General features: G+C 38.7%; 1 protein-coding gene across 1 annotated transcript; it reads right to left on the reverse strand.

Annotated features, from left to right (window-relative positions):
- Positions 1-811: 811 nt before the first annotated feature.
- Positions 812-8,177, reverse strand: ERMN (ermin). Its single transcript, XM_025912355.2, has 3 exons — positions 7,733-8,177; positions 6,964-7,056; positions 812-3,949 (listed from the first exon to the last, which is right to left on the reverse strand). Exons 1-3 carry the CDS (start codon positions 7,971-7,973, stop codon positions 3,432-3,434), a joined length of 852 nt encoding a protein of 283 aa, XP_025768140.1. The 5' UTR covers positions 7,974-8,177; the 3' UTR covers positions 812-3,431.
- Positions 8,178-19,042: the final 10,865 nt, after the last annotated feature.

Here is a 19,042-nt window from a genome sequence, read left to right on the forward strand (position 1 = left end):
AGTAGTTGCCTTTCTCATGTGGTCAAACATGTTTCTTCTTTATGATACCCCAGTGCTTCATCTTTTTCCATAATTCTCTATTATTATGTATTTTAAATATTTTTTCCTATCACTTTGAAAAACTTAAATGTCCGTTCTTCATCAGAAAATGTACCAAAAGTACTACCCCATGTGAATATGCAGAAACAATTACTATAAAAGTGTCATCATGGTTGGGGCGCCTGGGTGGCGCAGTCGGTTGGGCGTCCGACTTCAGCCAGGTCACGATCTCGCGGTCCGGGAGTTCGAGCCCCGCGTCAGGCTCTGGGCGGATGGCTCAGAGCCTGGAGCCTGTTTCCGATTCTGTGTCTCCCTCTCTCTCTGCCCCTTCCCCGTTCATGCTCTGTCTCTCTCTGTCCCAAAAATAAATAAACGTTGAAAAAAAAAAAAAAGTGTCATCATGGTTTAAATGTATTACTTTGATGACTGTAAAGAGATATATATACATATATATATATATATATATATATATGTTTTTCAAGTTATTGGAATTAAGATGTATCTAAAACAAGGGCTCAGTTCCTATAAAAAATAATAAAGATTTTTTTAAATGAACATTACATATGTATCCACCAGAAATTTTTTTTTTTGCAATTTTCTACACAACCATTTTAAGACCTTTTTGAAATAAATAATGCTGTTTTGATTTTAAATAAGGTGTTCTGTTGGTTTCTAAACAGCATTTATGAATAATCTTTAGTAGCTGTTGATATGCAAGGGCTCTTTCTACGTTTTAAAAAGCAGCTAAAGAAAATAAATTTTAGACACCAAAAACAAGGACACAAACTTTTATTGAGAGCAAGTCAGACACAGCAGTTTTTTATTTAAGTTGTAGACGGATGATAGACAGATTCGGACATGTTCCATGCCTTTAAATGTAGCATTATATGAAAGGTGAATTTTATATTGACTATGAAACAGAGCTTTTTATTAATTCCTGTTCACCCAAAAACTAAGAAAAATTAAAACTCGTGTAAGAAGTATCAACATTCTCACAATAAACCAATTTCCCTCCTACCAGGTACCAGAGTCCTTCTTGCACCCTCAAAGCTTGAATCACAAAAGCAGTAAATCTTCCAGTATAATTACCAATTTGTGTTCTAATTTATCCCATAGGAGTGTCTAATATGTCAAATATCCCTCGTGCAATCTGAATCATACCCTTGCCTTTCCTAGGTTATAAAGAATCAAACAGTCATCTAACCCCATCATGTTACTTATAATCACTCAAGTCTGTGGCCTTCGTGTAAGATGGAAGCACAGGGCAGTGGGCATTAATGTCAAAGAATGGTTTCAGTGCTCTTTTGCAACTACACTGCCTCATCCATGAGCACTAAGCATTTACTCCTTGAGCTTACCCCGAAAAAGTCTTTGTGGACAAAATATTTTGTGGTTGGTTAATTTTTGGTAAGAGCACAAAGCTAAAAAGGCCACGGTTACTAGGCGTTGGATCCCCATAAGAGCTAGTTGCTAGGCCGTGTCACACTATCGACGGTGGCCGTAGACCACCCACCTCACTCAGATTCCACAGGGATTCAACACTTCTGCTGGAACAGTTCATAATATAGGCTCTGCTGATGGTAGGTTAACAAAATGCTCCTATTCCATGATGGATAACACAATACTGTGTTTTGAAGTTAAGTGGAAAATTGTAGGGGTCATCAGTAATCCAGAAAAGAGAATAGGTTGTCCAGGTGGAATGATTTAGAGGATCTAAATAAATAGGAAATTGTCCTAGTGCACTAATCTTCTACCTAAATTTATCAAGAAAGACCTGATTTCCCCGGCTTTATTCTGAGAACTTGCATTGTCAAAAATGAAATCTTTAAGTTCCACAGATGAAGAGTGACAGAACTTTTACGTGATCAGGTTGCAAAATATCTGTTTGAAAGAATAAAAGGAGCACTTCAATCTTGAATTCAAAATTGAGTCTTGTAAACAGTAAATAATAGTACATGATACCCTGGAAATATATGACCAGGAAGAATTAAAGAAATTTCCATTAGAATGTGCAGGATTTGTTACACATAAATAAGCAATAATCTAAGAAGGGCTAACCCAGGGTTTTTCACAAAATGAAAAAGAAATAAACAAAGGGTTGAATAGTACAATGAAGACTGTATTACATTCAGACAATAAGGAATTGTCTTTTTATTTGCAGGGCCAAAAATATCTTTAACAGTGGTGACAGAAAGTTCAGAGTGATATATATGGAAGCATGAAATGAAAAATTATGAAACTATCTAAGAATATAAATATAGACTCTCCCTTTTCATAAATATTCAATACATTATTTGACACACCGGTTTGAGTGAAGCTCCATAAGTACAATTTTAAGCATCTTGATTTGGGCTGAGGTCCAGTAAATTATATATTCCCAACTATCAGAGCTTTCTCACTAAAAATACAGGCTCACGCTCTACTTTGAAAATACCCTAAGATAATTATTTCCATTTTCATAGTAACTAGTACAGTTATGACGAGACTTCTCTTGGGTTTCTAAGGAAAGAAAATTCTTCTGAGATACTGTTAATAAGAGCAAGTATAGTAATAGAGAAGGATATCCTCTTAAAATTTCACCGAAGCTGTCGTTTTCATTTTTAATGAATTTAACTATGCCAGATGAGATTTTATTTTCCGTCACAGAAATAAACTATCTGACTCTTTAATCTATTGCCCACCCATCTTCTAGCCCCTCCTTGTACCAACCTTACAATGAATTTCATTCATCCTGAGAACATAAAGCCAACATTTAGTCAACACAATCGTCCTGACTGACAATTGCTCAGCCCCTCTAGTGAGAAAATTCAGCGAATGATAACACCTAGGAAGGAGGCCTGTACAGAGTTTTCACTCTGTAGATGCCAAGGAAAACCACTTAAAATCTTTTCTGAAGATAATAGGAAAGGCAAAGTATTTTGGAAAGCTTATTGCCAGAGTCTATAAAAGCATATTTAAAAGAAAGAGAACTGAACCAGTCTTTCCAGCACCCTCAATGTACAGGAAGAAAGATACCAAGAGAAATACAGGTCATTTCTAAGAGTCCTCTTTCATTTGAAGACTGTGTTTTCCAGTGTTGCTGCTTTTAAAGCCAAATCATGCCACAGTCTCCAAGAGTGCTTGCTATTTGCTATCTAGTGCTTACCACACGAGGCTATATTAGTAAAGTTTTAAAAAGCAAATGCCCAAGAATGAATCTAAAGCGTTTTGATTGAGGTTACCAGACTGAATTTTGTCTAGGGTTATTTCCATATTATTCTACAGTGAAGCAGGGGTTAACCTCTCACATCTTTAAAGGGGGTGACTCAAATAAGGCAGGCAAAGACGCATCTCAGGAAAATCGAATTAGCTTTTGCTTTAGTGGGCACAAGAACTTCTCAGTTCCATTTAGTTTATAAATGCATCATTGACTCGAATTCATCAATTCTTTGTTTGGTGTTCCCCTTCCTGATTTTCCGATAGGATATTGTATTGTATCTTGAATAAGCATTTCTGGAGATATCACTCTTCTTCCCAAAGGGTGGCTGCTCATCAGGTGTCACAGGTTGGGAACTAGGGCTGCTCAGTGGGGAGTCCTCATTTGCATTTCCTTCCTCTTTTAATTGGGAATCTTCAACATTTTTTTTCTGAAATTCTATCACTCGAACTTCATCTTCGTCATCATTGCAACCATCATCATCATCGTTATTAATTTCTTCATCCCAAACCTCTTGCTCCTCCTCATGTTTAGAATGCAACACATCGACTTGGCTAGGTTTCCGATATCCCAACCATTCAATTTCAGTTGCTTGATGAGCTTTGTTCTTCCCGTCCTCCTCTCCTTTCTCTTCTAGAGATTGTTCAGCAATCCTTTCCTGTCTACTTATTTCCTGGTTACTGACGCTCAGAGGAATCTTCTTCCATTGATACCCTGTAGCAAAATCAATTCGTAATTGAAATACCCAGCTGTTATTCTTTAAATTACCTTTCTGGACAATCATTTCCCCACAATATTCTTTATAGGATATTATTCTGTGGGCTATGGGTATGTTTTACACAATAAAATGGGTTGCACCATCTAATTAGTTTGGGCCATGGGTGGTCAGGAGTCAAATGCTAGGCTAACTATAACACCAAGCCCCCCAAAGCACACACAATGTAGTCTAAGATCTGCCTCTGATTTCTGGAGAGCCTAGATTTAAAGAGCATGCTGAGATCATCTCTATATAGCTAGATTGGCCTATCATTTTAGACATGTCCCTAAAGACAACTGAATCAAGTGGTTTGGTATCATGGAGTGACTTTTACATGGCTTAATTCATCACAAATTTCACTTTTCAAGCAGATCACATCAGCATATCTGCACAATTACTACAGCATATCAGCACAATATTTATTTTACATGCTAAAGAGAACTAATTATAAGAGAATGGAGAGTGGAAGTTGTTCTCTAGGCTTTCGCCACTAAAGGAACTTCTTTTATATATATATTTTCTAAATTTTTTCTTAATGTTTATTTATCATCGACAGAGAGACAGAGCGTGAGTGGGGGAGGAGCAGAGAGAGAGGGAGACAGAATCTGAAGCAGACTCCAGGCTCTGAGCTGTCAGCCCAGAGCCCGATAGAGGACTCGAACTCAGGAACCATGAGATCATGGTCAAAGCCAGATGCTTAACCCACTGAGCCACCCGGGTGCCCCTCTAAAGGGACTTCTGTGGGAAGTTTCAGTCTGTCGTATGCATGACTCCAAGATATTGTCTGGATTGTGTCCCTCGTTGGGCCTGGGTTCACTATTCCCTTTCAACACCATGAGAGTCTTTAAAATAAAATGAGAGACAATGTTCCTCTTTGCCTTTCCCCTCCACGATTTTCTACGTTTACTGAAAGATGTTCACAAATCCATGCCCAGTTAAGAATTTTCATTCTTTTTTCCATTGTTTTGTTTTCCCAACTACAGGAACCAGATTGTAAACTCGTAAAAAGAGACAGAAGTGAAGATGGATTATCATTCCTAACTAGTTATACACGGTTCCTACCAGCATGTTGGTGCCTAGTCAATGTTCTTTACATTATAAATAAATATATGTTAGAATGTTTGCTATAATATTAAGCTTTCTTTTATTCACTTTTTTTCCCCCACAGAAACAAAGAAGCTGATCTTTAAAAGAAGAAGAAGAAGAAGAAGAAGAAGAAGAAGAAGAAGAAGAAGAAAAAGCTGATCTTTTTGCTCCTATCATGACTCAGGCCTGGAGTTGTCACGCATGAAATTACTTCTTGAATTTAAATTACAGTTTTTCCTCAGTTTTTTTAGCATCTTGCTATTTTCAACCCAGGAGTATTCTCTTTGGAGACTTTATAGCTGTTTGTCATTGTGAAAACAGGAGACACCAACATGTGTCTTACAGGAAAAACATATGTTCCACCAAACACAAAAGGATTTATTCTGGGAAAAATTCACCCTGAGACCATCTACTTGAAAATCCAGATTGCATTCATTCTCTGTTTGATAAAAATGAAAGATTCCAGCAAACTGTTGTCTCCAGCAGACTTCCTGATCAGAAATTTGAAAGGGTCTCCTGATGGACCTTGACATCCCTGCCTCTGAGAACTTGCTACATTGGGAACAGAGAGATTAGGGCAAAGAAGTTATTTAATTCACTTCACGGGGCATAAGTTTTATAAATGGCGTGTGATAATGTAAAAGCTTAAAAATGGTTGTTCCTTACTACATTACTACAATAATGGAGGTTCCACGACTACATATGGACAGCAGATAGTCTGAGAGGCATCCAGGCAAAGTGGACAAACCCAAGAAACTGCCAGTCACATCCCTGTCTTTTTTGGTATCTATTATTTTATGCGATGTTCTAATTTTTTTTTTTTTTTTTAAATGTATCTCTTCCACATTTTTTCCTGTTAAGGTCTTAACTAAGCTAAATCGTTCAGGTCTAATGAACTGACTTCAATTTTGAGACAAGATGTTTATGGCGGCAAAAGAGGAAATGAGTGCTTCATTAATAGGTGTTTATCCTGTACTTGATTTGGAAATTGCTTCAACGTGGATATCTTCTCAGAAGTAAAGTCTGTAAGACTTTGTGTCTCTTAGTCTCTTGAGTTTATTTGAAATATAAGTCTCTTAAAAATCAATATTCTCTTGGGGCGCCTGGGTGGCTCAGTCAGTTAAGCGTCCGACTTTGGCTCAGGTCATGATCTCGCGGTCCGTGAGTTCAAGCCCCGTGTCAGGCTCTGTGCTGACTGCTCAGAGCCTGGAGCCTGTTTCAGATTCTGTGTCTCCCTCTCTCTCTGACCCTCCCCCGTTCATGCTCTGTCTCTCTCTGTCTCAAAAATAAATAAACGTTGAAAAAAATTAAAAGTCAATATTCTCTCAATTTGTGAAAGAACACAATTAAAATTAACTTCATCACCTGGGAGATTTCATTAACAAGAATTAGAAAACCATCTTCTGCTTGCATCAGAGGCCTGGAATTTTTCTACAGATCAAATAAATTTATAGTGTTATTTTAGGTAAAACTTTAGGACAAACCCCTTTATGAAACATTCATATTTTGCAAGGTACCTGACACAGATTTGGAGACACTAAATAAACCTGTTGTTGTTGATGTTGTTGTTGTCATTGTTGTTTTGTTAAAGGATCGATTTAGTGGACTAACTTACTGAGAAACTGATATCATATGGTTAGGTCAAGGCATGTCAATCAGTTATGCCAATCCAGTCAGTATTAGTCTTGATCTTCCTAGAATACTCCTTAAGGTGAAACCCACAGATAATCAGGACTACTCCCTTATCTGTCTCTAGCAGCTCTGAGTTTTTGAAGGCATTGCCTGGATTGCTTTTTCAAACCACACTCACGCAATATCCCATGCAAAACCTGCCATCCATATTCAGTCAAACAATTTCGGTGTACAAAATGGAAGTTTGTCTTACCTCCTCTGAATGTCATTTCATCACGACTCGTTTCCTGGAGAGAAAGATCTGCCACAGCCTTATGAACAATAAAAAGATTCTCTTCTGGTTTTTCTGAGGGGAAAAACAAAAAACAACAGACACCCACAAGATTAATCCCATAATACTTAAAGCCATTCAGGATTAAATAAATTATCAATTTAGACTCTAGCTAGGTAGATCTATTTGATTTGCAATTGTGATCCCTAAAAGTAACCATTTCACTTCTTCCAATTCATTTCTTCATTGGTTCCTACTTATAAACATAAGGATAACCTCTCACTTTACATCTATATAAAGGTATAGAACCATGAATTGGGATACATTCAGGTATATTTCAGAAGAAAAACTTGAAATACTGAATTTCCTTTGCTTAAGTAATATGTGGGCTGTAGACAATAATAATAAATAACGGCAGCAAACGTTTAAGCAACACTGAGTAATCCTTGCAACAACCGTACAAATGTCAGTACTGTCATTTCTGCCTTCTGCTAACAGAGAAAGCTAAGGCTTCAAGGAGGGGAGGGGAGATGTCTAGGGTCCCAGAGCTATCAAAGAAAGAAGCCTGAGTTTGACCTGAGGCAGAAGTTTTGTCCTTCTGCTATCCAGCTCCAGTAGAACAATTGCTCAGGTCTGGGACACGGGTGGGAGGAAGGACAGCACATTCCTGTCATAATGGTTTATCAAAAGAGAATCCTGAGTGAGTTTATAAGCCAAATCAAGCAAATCGAAGACAAGGAAAATGCTTTACCTTTGAGAAGCTCCCCATCGGTGGACCAGCTGACAAGCCTATTCCCTTGTAATTTTTCATTTTTCTCCTGATTTCCTTCTGTGGGTAAGTCTTCAAGACGGCGTTCGACCCGGTAGTATGGTGGGGTGCCATCCACATCACTGGCTCCCTCATTTGTTTTAGGGATTGGTTGTTGACCGTTTTCAGGTGGTGTATCCCCGTTGCACTCAGCCTGACCGAATGTCCCGGGAACGTCTGTCATGATGTGCAGTTGCGCTAGACGGTGTGGAGACAGCTTTGGGGAAACTGAGTGAACAGGTCCTTGATAGAAGCGCTCCAACCCCTACTCTAAGAATACAGAGTATTTACTTTAGTACATAATAAATGCTGCTTTTCTTAAAGGTATCCAGATAGAGCTTAGAACCAAAGCAATAGGATTTGTTAGATTTGCCACCAGCCCACGAGCAAGCATCCGGCCAATCACCACCTTCTTTGTCACTGAGCAGCCCCACTTGCTGAATTAATGGCAGCCTTTTGATTTACATAAACAAACAATCTGAGGCAATCAGGCTTTTGTGTTGGCATGTAGATGGGGACTTTCAGCTTGTCAGTCCCCCCTCTGGGAACAGAGATTTTTGTCCCTTTTCATAATGGCCCTTTGTCATTTTCCTTGTAACAGGAGCCACAATTGTTCCACAGCTTTAATCCAGAGAGAATGACCACCTTGAGGCATATTAGTTCTGTGTCACCAGCTTAACATTCCCAAACGGATTTTGTTCAAGTAAAACCTCAGCTATGTTGTAGGGGATAATGGCATCATTTCTCATTTATTAAAGAATAAAAACAGCTTACCGAACCTGTAAACAGGACGACCTTATTGTAAGTGGTTCTGGCAGCAGATTCCATGGTGTACTTTCAGGAGCTCAGAGAAAAGACCGAAGTAGAAGCAAAACAACACAAAACAAAAACAAAAACAAATCTTGCTGTATCTTGCTAATACCAAAAATTTTACATTTCAGAATAATCCACTTGGTCTGTAGCTTCTTTTCCTTTAGTTTATTTATGTCTATTGAAGCCCAAGCCCATCCTTTATAGCCCTAGTAGAATTTCCTCCATGAAATTTTCCCTTTCCCCAGTCAGATTTATTCTCGATATTCTCTATTGATATTACTTGATGCTGGTAAAATTATAGAGCACCAACATATTCTGCCCTTGAGGGAAACTGGTACTTATGGAAAACACCTGCTACTTACCAACCTTTCCTTTTTAAAGGAAGATGTTAATTCTTTTTCTTTTTTCTTTCTTTCTTTTCTTTTCTTTCTTCTTCTTTTTTTTTTTTTTTTTTTTTTTTTTGGATCTCATATAGTGCAAATGATTCCAGAAACTTTTGCCCATGCTGCTCCCTCTGCTTAGAATGCCCTTCTCTTCCTCAAGGCCAAATCCCTGGCCTAACCAGTTCCTTTAAATCTCAATTCTTCAGCTGAAATATCGTCTCTTCCGTGACACTTTCCCTGACCCACAGGGGTAAGATGGGACTCCTGTTTCACATTATTTTGTCCTTCAGAGTGTTCTTTACAGTTATGATTAAACACGTAAGTGCACAATTATCTGCGTGACATCTCTTTCACCAACCAGAATCTAAGATTTTTCTAAGCAGGGACCATGGTTTGTTTGTATACATAAGTCTCCAGCAGGTAGTATCTGCTTCGAACTAGGTAAGTAAGAGATATAGATGATAGATAGATAGATAGATAGATAGACAGATAGATAGATAAAATTGAATAACTGAGTAAATTTGATTCCCTATTAGGTCATTTCTAAAGGGAATAATAATAGAGGTTGGCAAATAATTAAAAATTGTCACCTTTAAAATTGTGTTTAGGGCTGAGCCCATTAGGATCTATAGCAGGGATGACAAATATCTGACACTCTGGCCTCATCCTCTTGTCACATGTCCTTGGAAGACATGTCTAACAGACCCTAGAACGCTTTCCCTTATCATCACCAGCTCTTCCCTACCCAACACACTGATTGTGTAGGAGAGGAAAAATAATGGTCCCTCTACCTTTTTAAGTCCTTGGCTGAGACCCCTGCAATAAAAGATTAACGAAAAAAGGAACAAAAGTTTATTAACATGTGTACCTGATATATACAAGGGAGATACCCAGGATAATTGAGTAACTCCCTGAAGGCCCAAGCTACCAACTTAAATAGCATCTTCAGTTAAAGACAAAAAGAAAAAAAAAGTTGTATATTGGGGGTTGGTGTGGGGGCAGTTATGACGGGTTACCAGGAAAAGCATAGTAAACAAGGGTGAGGTTTGTTATTCACATTTGAGTGGGTGCCTTTTCCATTAGTAAGATTCTTTTGTGATTTAGAGTCATTTTTCTTTTCCTGATACAGAGAGAAAGACAGATAACAGGAAATTTTCTTTATAAATGTCAGTTTCCCCTATGAAAGAGTAACTTCTTGTTTGTTTTCAGAGCTTCTTCAGTGTCTGCTGCTTCTCAAAAATAATCGGCTCAACATAATCCTGATGCCAAAGAGACGTATTTTGAGGTAGCATAATCTGGTACCCTTCACTTAGTTTTCAAAGATTTCTTTAATATTTATATAGCACTTATTATATGCCAGGCACTGTTCACAAATAGCAACACATTTGATTTTCATAACAGTGCTATAAGGTAGGTGCTATTATCATCCCCATTTTGCACACTAATGAAATGAAGCACAGAGAAATAAAGGAACCTGCTCAAGGTCACAGAGCTAGTAAACTCACTGATGAGGTTGCAGCATAAATGAAACCTAGTGCCATCCTTGGCCTAGCTACTAATGTTTCCTTGGGCCAGAGGTCTCAGTGGGCTCCATCCAGCCTGATGCATTAATCTCCTTGGCAGAGAAGTAGTTGCAGCCAGGAGAGGGCAGCAGAGGGCCTGAGGCCATATCAAGGCCTTCCCAAGACAGACAGCCCAGCTGCTGTGGACAGGGTTGGGAGGCCAGGAAATTTCCTCCCACCAGGAATAACAGGGTTATCCACTTAATTCCAAGATCAGAATCTGAAGCTTCAAAGGCAGGTCAGACAGCCTCACAACTTAGAGCTGGAATAGCCCTTGATCTGGAGAAAGAAGAAAATATTGAATGGAATCAGGGGAAATGAAGACACTAAGACCAAAGCTAGAAATATGTGGGGATATACTAAATTGTGAGGCCCTTAAGGGCAGGAAGGAGCACAAGTTCAACTGAATGCCCAGCAGTAAACATAGACATAGAGAAATGCTCACATTGGCTTTAAAGACCTGACTCCAATTCCCATTCTCCATTCCCTCAAGACTGCCATATGAAAGGGCGGGCCTACGCCAGCCGACTCCATCTTGTTCTGTGTCCTTCACCTTGACCACACCTCCTCCCCTTGAGTAACCCCCCCTCACCTGCCTAACAGGACTCGGACCCTTCCCCAGGACCCTTCCCCAGCCAATCGGCTGAGGCCATAGCCATTACCTCACCAACTGCCCCCAGGCCCCAATAAAACCTTTGTCCTTTTGAAACTCGCTCTCTCTCCCTGGTATCTCACCGCTGCGTCGGTGCAGGTAGGGGAATGAGCTCGAGCTAGCTCGAATAAAGGCTCTTTGCTTTTGCATCGGACTCGGCTCCCTAGTGGTCTTTGGGGATCATGAATTCTGGGCAAAACACCATACACTTCAATTCAAGGATATGGCAGAGCTTAGAGAGTTTAATTTGTCTCTCTCCTACTCCTATATTTCCGTGACCCTGTAACAACATGCAACTTATACTTTAGTTTTTATGGGAGTTTTATTTTTCTTCTTTGGATTATCTTCTTTCTGAATGCCCTGCTTTGACAGTTGTTTTCTGGCATTAGAATTAGTTCAGCTTTGAAACATAAAAAAATAATCCAGAGTTCTGTCTATGCAGCATGTTCACCTCTATAAAAAGCAGAGTCTTTATGCTGTCCTACAGAATAGGAGGTCAGGTAGACGTTTGTAACATACATTATTTTTCCTACAAGCACATGGTGACACAAGATACATTTGGCACCAAGATGAGTCTATCCAACTACCAAATAAAACATAGGGTGTTTTATCCATAAAGATATAATAGTAATAAACTGTCACCGATTGTCTGTAACGTTAGGGAGAAAATCATTTTCTATACCTTTCACAATTCTTTTGGTTGGTCTAAGAATTAAATTGACATGAAAAAAATTAACAGGAGAAAAACGAAAGTTTAATAACACATATACCTCCCGTATACACAAGACAGACCCAGGAAAACTGAGTCATTCCCCAAAATAGCTGAAGTCACACCTTAAATACAATCTTTAGCTCAAGACAAAAGATATTGGGGATGGGGAGTTACTAATGGGAATTTACCAGGAAAAGCACAGTAAATAAGGGCAAGTTTGTTATGCAGATTTAAGTCGTAGGCTTCTCCATTGATAAGAGTTTCTAGAGATTGAGTCATTCCCTTCTTTCTGGTAGAGCAGACAGACACCCTTAAAAATGGAAATTTCCTCTATAAAGGTGAATATCTCTTAAAAGAAGGTAATTTCTACTTGTTTTTCAAAACGTCTCTATTTTTTCTGCAGTTTCTTAAAAGTAACCAGCTTAAAATAATCAATATTCCAGAAGCATATATTGGGATAACAATATTTTCTCCTCTTCAGTAAAAACGTATGACTTGTACAGTTTTAGAATTTGTACTAACAGTCCTTAATTCAAATACTATTGCATAACCTCCACTGCATGAAATATGACTTTTTTTAGGACGACTTAGTGGAGTGTTTGTCTTTTTTTCCTGGTTATTATGCTGAATGGTATAGGATATTGTATAAATGTAACCATCATCACATCTATAGTAAAATATGATAATAATGAAAGGATAATCGTTTGGGAATGTAAAGTATCAAAATAAAATTATGTAAATACCCATATTTCATTTGTCAAATACCAAATGATAAATGTTAAGGCTATATTAGGTCCAGAAATAAGATTTGGGGAAAAGTCATAAAATCCTAACTTTTAATAATATGTAAAAAGCCAAGCCACAAGTCAGTGTTGTATCTAAAAGATGGCCAATGATCACTGGAGAAAAACAAGAAATAAATTTGAAACATCAGCTTTTGATCCTGACAGCTTGGAGTCAATTCTTATACAAATTGATTTGTATGGCTGGAAAAGGGCTATTTCAACAATCAGGGGTGAAACAGAAAAGTAGAAGCACTAAGGGATCTGTAGCTTGATCTATTGTGATCTCTCTATCTATCTGAAGGGTTTTGACCTTACACAATGGTGCGTGCTGCTTAAGGGGTCTCTGTAGGTTTGTGGTTGAGTCTGGTACTGGAGCTTAAAGTCTACAAAGGCAGGAAGTTGGGAAAGAAAGATGGTGAAGATGTGAAAAACATCAGAAAGAAAGATGTGAAAAACAAGAACAAGCTGGAACACACAAGGACAAATTGAAACCTCAGTTCTCGCTGCCTCTGACCTCAGTGGTAGGAGTGTCCTGTAGGAGAAGGTGGTCCTCTTGTCAAGGCCGAGAAATCAGAGAAGCTGAAGGAAGATCCAGGGGAAGGTGGGACACTTGCAGGCTGAGTACCACCATGCAACAGGTAAGCCAACAGGTCAATAAGAGTGTATGCGTTACAGAATAGCGAAACAATCAGGAAAGAGAATTTGGGGAAATGTAGTTTAGACTGGCCAGGTCGATACATAACATCAGCACGATGGACTTTCATCACCTCTCTGAGCCGGGGTGGTACTACAGGCAAACTTTCGGCTCAAAATCCTACCCAAAACCCATAGAACCTTCTATAGGGAATAGGTAATGCCTCAAGGGAATGTGCAGTCCTGAAGGAGACAGGATAATCCGAATCGCTTCATTTAAGGGATTAACATTCCAAATTGGAGGGACAACCCAGCTAAAGGAAACAGCAATATAAAACATGACATAATAAAATCTATCAGTATCCATATATCCATAAAAAGTAATTGCCTGCCACTTAGTACAAAATAGATTAAGTTGATTATCTGATGCCATCTTAATACTCTGTGTTTATATTTATGCCTGGTATAAAACCACACTTTCGTTTGGCAATAATAAGATTTCAAAGTATAAAGGATGGGGTTTTTCCCTCAAAAAGCTAAGAGTGAAGTTTATGAGTAGCATGTAAGATTTTAAAATTTATTAGAATAGGGACACCTGGGTGGCTCAGTCAGTTGAGCATCTGACTTTGGCTCAGGTCATGATCTCACAGTTCGTGAGTTCAAGCCCCACATTGAGCTCACTGCTATCAGTGCAGAGCCCATTTCAGATCCTGTATCACCCTCTCTCTCTCCCTGCCCCTCCCCCACTCATGCTCACTCTCTCTCTCTCTCTTTCTCTCAAAAATAAATAAAACATTTAAAAATTTTAATGTAATAGAATTTGACAATTCAACCACATCTTACGAAAACATGCTTTCCAATCTTGGAGGCAAGTTGGGGTTGGGAGCAGGTGTTGTCCATCATCTCTATAAAGATACAGACTTTCTTATACCCCAGTGAAGGTATATCTCTTTGTGGTCCTAGAGTCTAAGGCCTGGCATCCCAGTGAGTCCCCAGTACACGTTTTTTTTTTTTTTTTTTTTAAATGTTACCTTGGTGAGTTTTTCTTTAAGTTTATTTATTTATTTTGAGAGAGAGAGAAAGAGAGAAGTCGTGAGCAGGGAAGGGGCAGAGAGAGCAGAGAGACAGGGCGAGAGAGAATCCCAAGCAGGCTCTGCACGCTCAGTGATAAGCCTGATGTGGGGCTTGAACTCACAAACCATGAGATCCTGACCTGAACCAAAACCCAGAATTGGACACTTACCAACTGAGCCACCCGGTGACCCTTCCCCAGTACAGCTTTTAAAGAAAAGTACTGGTAGAAACAAGCAAGGTATTTCTTGAAGACGAAAAAAGAAGAAGCCACAGCATAAGCTCCTGTGGCCAAGGCAGGGAGGTGTGTGGGATTAGAATTTGTCCCCTCAGAGGACAAATGAACATTATCATCACTGATCCCTATAGTGGTCAAGAGGAGGGACTCAGGCATCAGATGACCTGACATGAAATCCTAGCTTTGCTGCTTTGTAATCCTTGGCAAGTGTACAAATCAGGCCTCTTTGGATTGCAGATTAAAGAAACACAATTTAAAGGATCTTAAACTCTGTGAACATAACAGATCATTTAACTAGAAAGTCCAGAGTTGGTTTCCTACTTATTTGGATCCAAGCATTTAGGCAGTGTCACAGGTAACCTTTCTCTCTTGGCCACAAACTGGTGAGTATTAGGAGATTAGGAGGTACTTAGGTGAACCTGAGGGTTCAATCTTTTTCCATGTCTCATAATATCTCTAGCTGAGTGTAGTGGGTGTCCAAAGGTGTCCAAGTTCTAATTCCTATAACTTCTGAATTGTTACCTTACATGATAAAAGGGACTTTGCAGATGTATTAAATTAAGGATTTTGAAATGGGGAGATTGTCTTGGAATATCAGATCAAACCCAATGTAATAATCATAAGGGCCCTGATAGAAGAGAAGCTACAAGGTGAAAGGGAGTACTAGATGTGACAAGATAGCCCATAAAAGCTGGAAAGGCAAGGTAACAGATTCTCCCCTGAAGCCTCTAAATGAAATACAGGCCTGTCAACATCTTGATTTTAGACGTCTAACCTCCAGGACTGAAAGAGAGTAAATCTGTACCGTTTTAAGCCACTAAATTTGTGATAATTTGTTACAGCAATAATAGGAAACTAATACACTGAATTCCTTGCTTCTCTGCCTTAATTTTCATTGACTGGCTAGGGGAAGAAAATTTAGCTTTCCAAACCATTTGCAGGCTATGTATTTTTGAATCTCAACTATCATGGACTGCTTGCTACAGGCCAAAAAGACTTCCCATAATAAGGTTGTATTTTCTTCTCTTTTCATCTTTTTGACAGTACAGGCTTGATTGAAACTTGTAGTTTGGGTGGAGTTAGATCACCAAAGGGCTGTTTTTTACTCAGTAGGAGGCAAACTGGAGGCTGTGATATGCCGGCTCCTGAGACTTCTGCACATACATGAAGTTTGAATCGAATATGGCTTCAGTCCTGTCCCTTCCTGCCGTCTTCAGGAAAATCTCAGTCACTGGAACCGTTTAAAATGGCTTGTTGTAGAAGATCGTTGCAGACAATGGTGGCATCTGTTCCATCTAATAACACACACTGGAATGAGTGCCATGACTTCATCCTTCTCTTCTTGGATTGGAATGAGTGTGTGAGTCCCAGCCTATGGCCGCTACAAACACCCCCCCCCAGTGCACTGCCTTGCTAGAAACTGATCCTAAAAGTGTATGAAATAATAGGGTGACTCTCTAAACCCTGACCCATAGATCTATCTCTCGTACAAATCCATGCGGTAGAGAATGAATTGTGTTTGAGATTATTGGAGAGCAATTACACAAGGAAGGAAAAGGGAAGCCCCATGAAATAAGCTTCAGAGTATACTATCTTACATACATAAGGAAATGCCCCCAGTGGACAGGGTTCTCCAGAGCTTTGGGCCAGAAAATTATAATCTTGTCCTACAGTGGGATTTCCCTTGATGCATTTTAATGGAAAACATGGCTTCACCATTCATGAAGAGTCCCTAAGTGTTCAGTGGATAGAAATGGAATGTGTACAGGTGTTTATAAAACCATAAAAAGAGAATTTTAGCTGTATATGCATATACACTGTTTGGCAGTTTAAAAGCATTTTATAATCCTCCTGGGGAAGCAGAGCTATATGAAAGTAGTATCGCCATTGGCAGAATCTCTCCTGAACTATGTTGAATGTTACTACGAGTTTAGGGCAACTTGTTTTTCAGAGGAGAAAGGCAAAAAAATAATTAAACACATTTTTCCTTAAAGAAAAAAAAAAGAAGTAAGTCATCTATACATTTGAAAGAAGGTGATAGTGACGTGACCGTGAACAAATAAAATTTCTCTCCTAAGATGCCTGTGACATTTTAGTTTCATAAACTTTGTCTCAGGGTGAGCAGGAAAAATTCGCATACTCCCAATGAGTGAAATAAATCTGTAGATGTATTAGTGTCTCTTGTAAAGCCTTTGTGTTGAGTCCAAGAAAAGAACATTGGACAGCTGTGTAGATTCTCCTGACCTTTAGATGAGGGGGGCAATGATTTTAAAGCTCTATTGATTCGCTTACTCATCCCCAAGCATTTGAAAACAGAAAATGCACTATATGCATTTTCTCTTGAACAACTCAAGAGAAATGTGGGGAGAAGAACAACACACTCAATCAGTGGGTTCGACACAGTGAAGTAAATTTGGGCTCTCAGATTTGTCCACATGGACCATTGTAAGAGTCTTCTGCTTTGTTCCGCACCTCAGTCTCCAGTCCTTTGTCCCCCACCTCCCAATTGAAATATTTTGAATAACCCCTTAGTACATTATAATAGACGTCCAATAGAAAAGGAAAATTTTAAAAGATTCTCTATTTGCCATAATCTCCTACATGTGGGTGCGTGCACACACACACACACACACACTTAGCTTTTGCCCATTGCCCCACTGATTATCATTTTGAGTACAAACTCATAACATGATACAGCTACTTTTCAGGCTTATCACTAAAAATTTCCCAGCACTCTTTTTCTACACTAGTAATAGACAACTATTCTACACTACTAAACATGATGCCCCATTTCCATGTCTTGGTTTATTCTTTCCCACACATGGAACACCTTCCTCCTCACATCCCCTAGCATCATCTTCACTCAATACCAAAGTCACAGTCATGTTTCAAGGTACATCACACACATTATATCTTCTTTTTTTTTTTTTTTAATGTTTATTTCTTTATTTTGAGAGAGAGAAAAAGAGCACAAGCTGGGAGGGGCAGAAAGAAAGAATCCCAAGCAGGCTCCATGATGTTAGCACAGAATCCAATGTGGGGTTTGATCTCACGAACTGTGAGATCGTAACCTGAGCCAAAATCAAGAGTTGGAAGCTTAACCAACTAAGCTACCCAGGAGCTCCAACATTACATCTTGTACCAAATGTTTTATGACATTTTTAGCCACAGTTTCTACTTGGACTTTTCTTTGAGCCTCCTTCACAATTTATCTTTATATTGTTTTATGGATACCTCATTATTTTGCCTTGCATTATTATTTGTGCAATTGTTTTATCTCACTACCAAAAAACCTTGTTCGAATTGAAAGACCTCCATTTAAATCTCAGTTCTCCTACTGAAATGCTATGTGAACTTAGGAAAATTATGTAATTTTCAGGACCTCAAAGCATCCAAAGAATGCCTTATGGAATTTTTGGAAAGATTAAATTTTGTGACAAAATAAATGTAGATAACCTGTTACAGTGCCTGACACATGATGAGAGCTGAATTATAATAGCTATGCTATTTATTAATATATTATCAGGTCCTTGCAAGTTTTGTGTGATTCATTTTTATATTTCTTCAGGGGCAAGCATTGCATCCAGTTCATGGTCTACATTATATACGTATGCTTTGAATTGGCCATAGAAGGTTCTGGCATTGGAATGTGACAGGAAAATTCATTTGAACATATCCCTGACCCAGTTTTCCATCCTTAATTAATTAATTATTTTAATTATTTTTTTTAATTTGCATCCAAGTTAGTTAGCATATAGTGCAATAATGATTTCAGGAATATAATCCAACAATTCATCCCCTACGTATAACACTCAGTGCTCATCCCAACAAGTGCCTCCTTCATGCCCCTTGCCCATTTAGCCATCCCCAACCCACAACTTTTCCAGCAACCCTATTTGTTCTCTATATTTCAGAGTCTCTTATGTTTTGTCCCCCTCCTTGTTTTTATATTTTTGCTTACCTTCCCCTATGTTCATCTGTTATATGTCTTATATTTCACATGTGAGTGAAGTCATATGATATTTGTCTTTCTCTGACTAATTTCACTTAGCATAATACCCTCTAGTTCCATCCATGTTGTTGCAAATGGCAAGATTTCATTCTTTTTGATTGCTGAGTAATACTCCATGGTATTTACGTACCACGTATTCTTTATCCATTCATCTGTCCATGGACATTTGGGCTCTTTCCATAATTTGAATATTGTTGATAGTGCTGCTATAAACACTGGGGGCGCATGTCTCCTTTTGAAAAAGCACACCTGTATCTTTGGATAAATACCTAGTAATGCAATTATTGGGTCATAGGGTAGTTCCATTTTTAATTTTTTGAGTAACCTCCATACTGTTTTCCAGAGTGGCTGTACCAGTTTGCATTCCCACCAACAGCGCAAAATAATTTCCC

This window comes from Puma concolor, chromosome C1 (assembly GCF_028749965.1).
Source record: "Puma concolor isolate L17-30 chromosome C1, mPumCon1.1.hap2, whole genome shotgun sequence".
Lineage (NCBI taxonomy): Eukaryota > Metazoa > Chordata > Mammalia > Carnivora > Felidae > Puma > Puma concolor.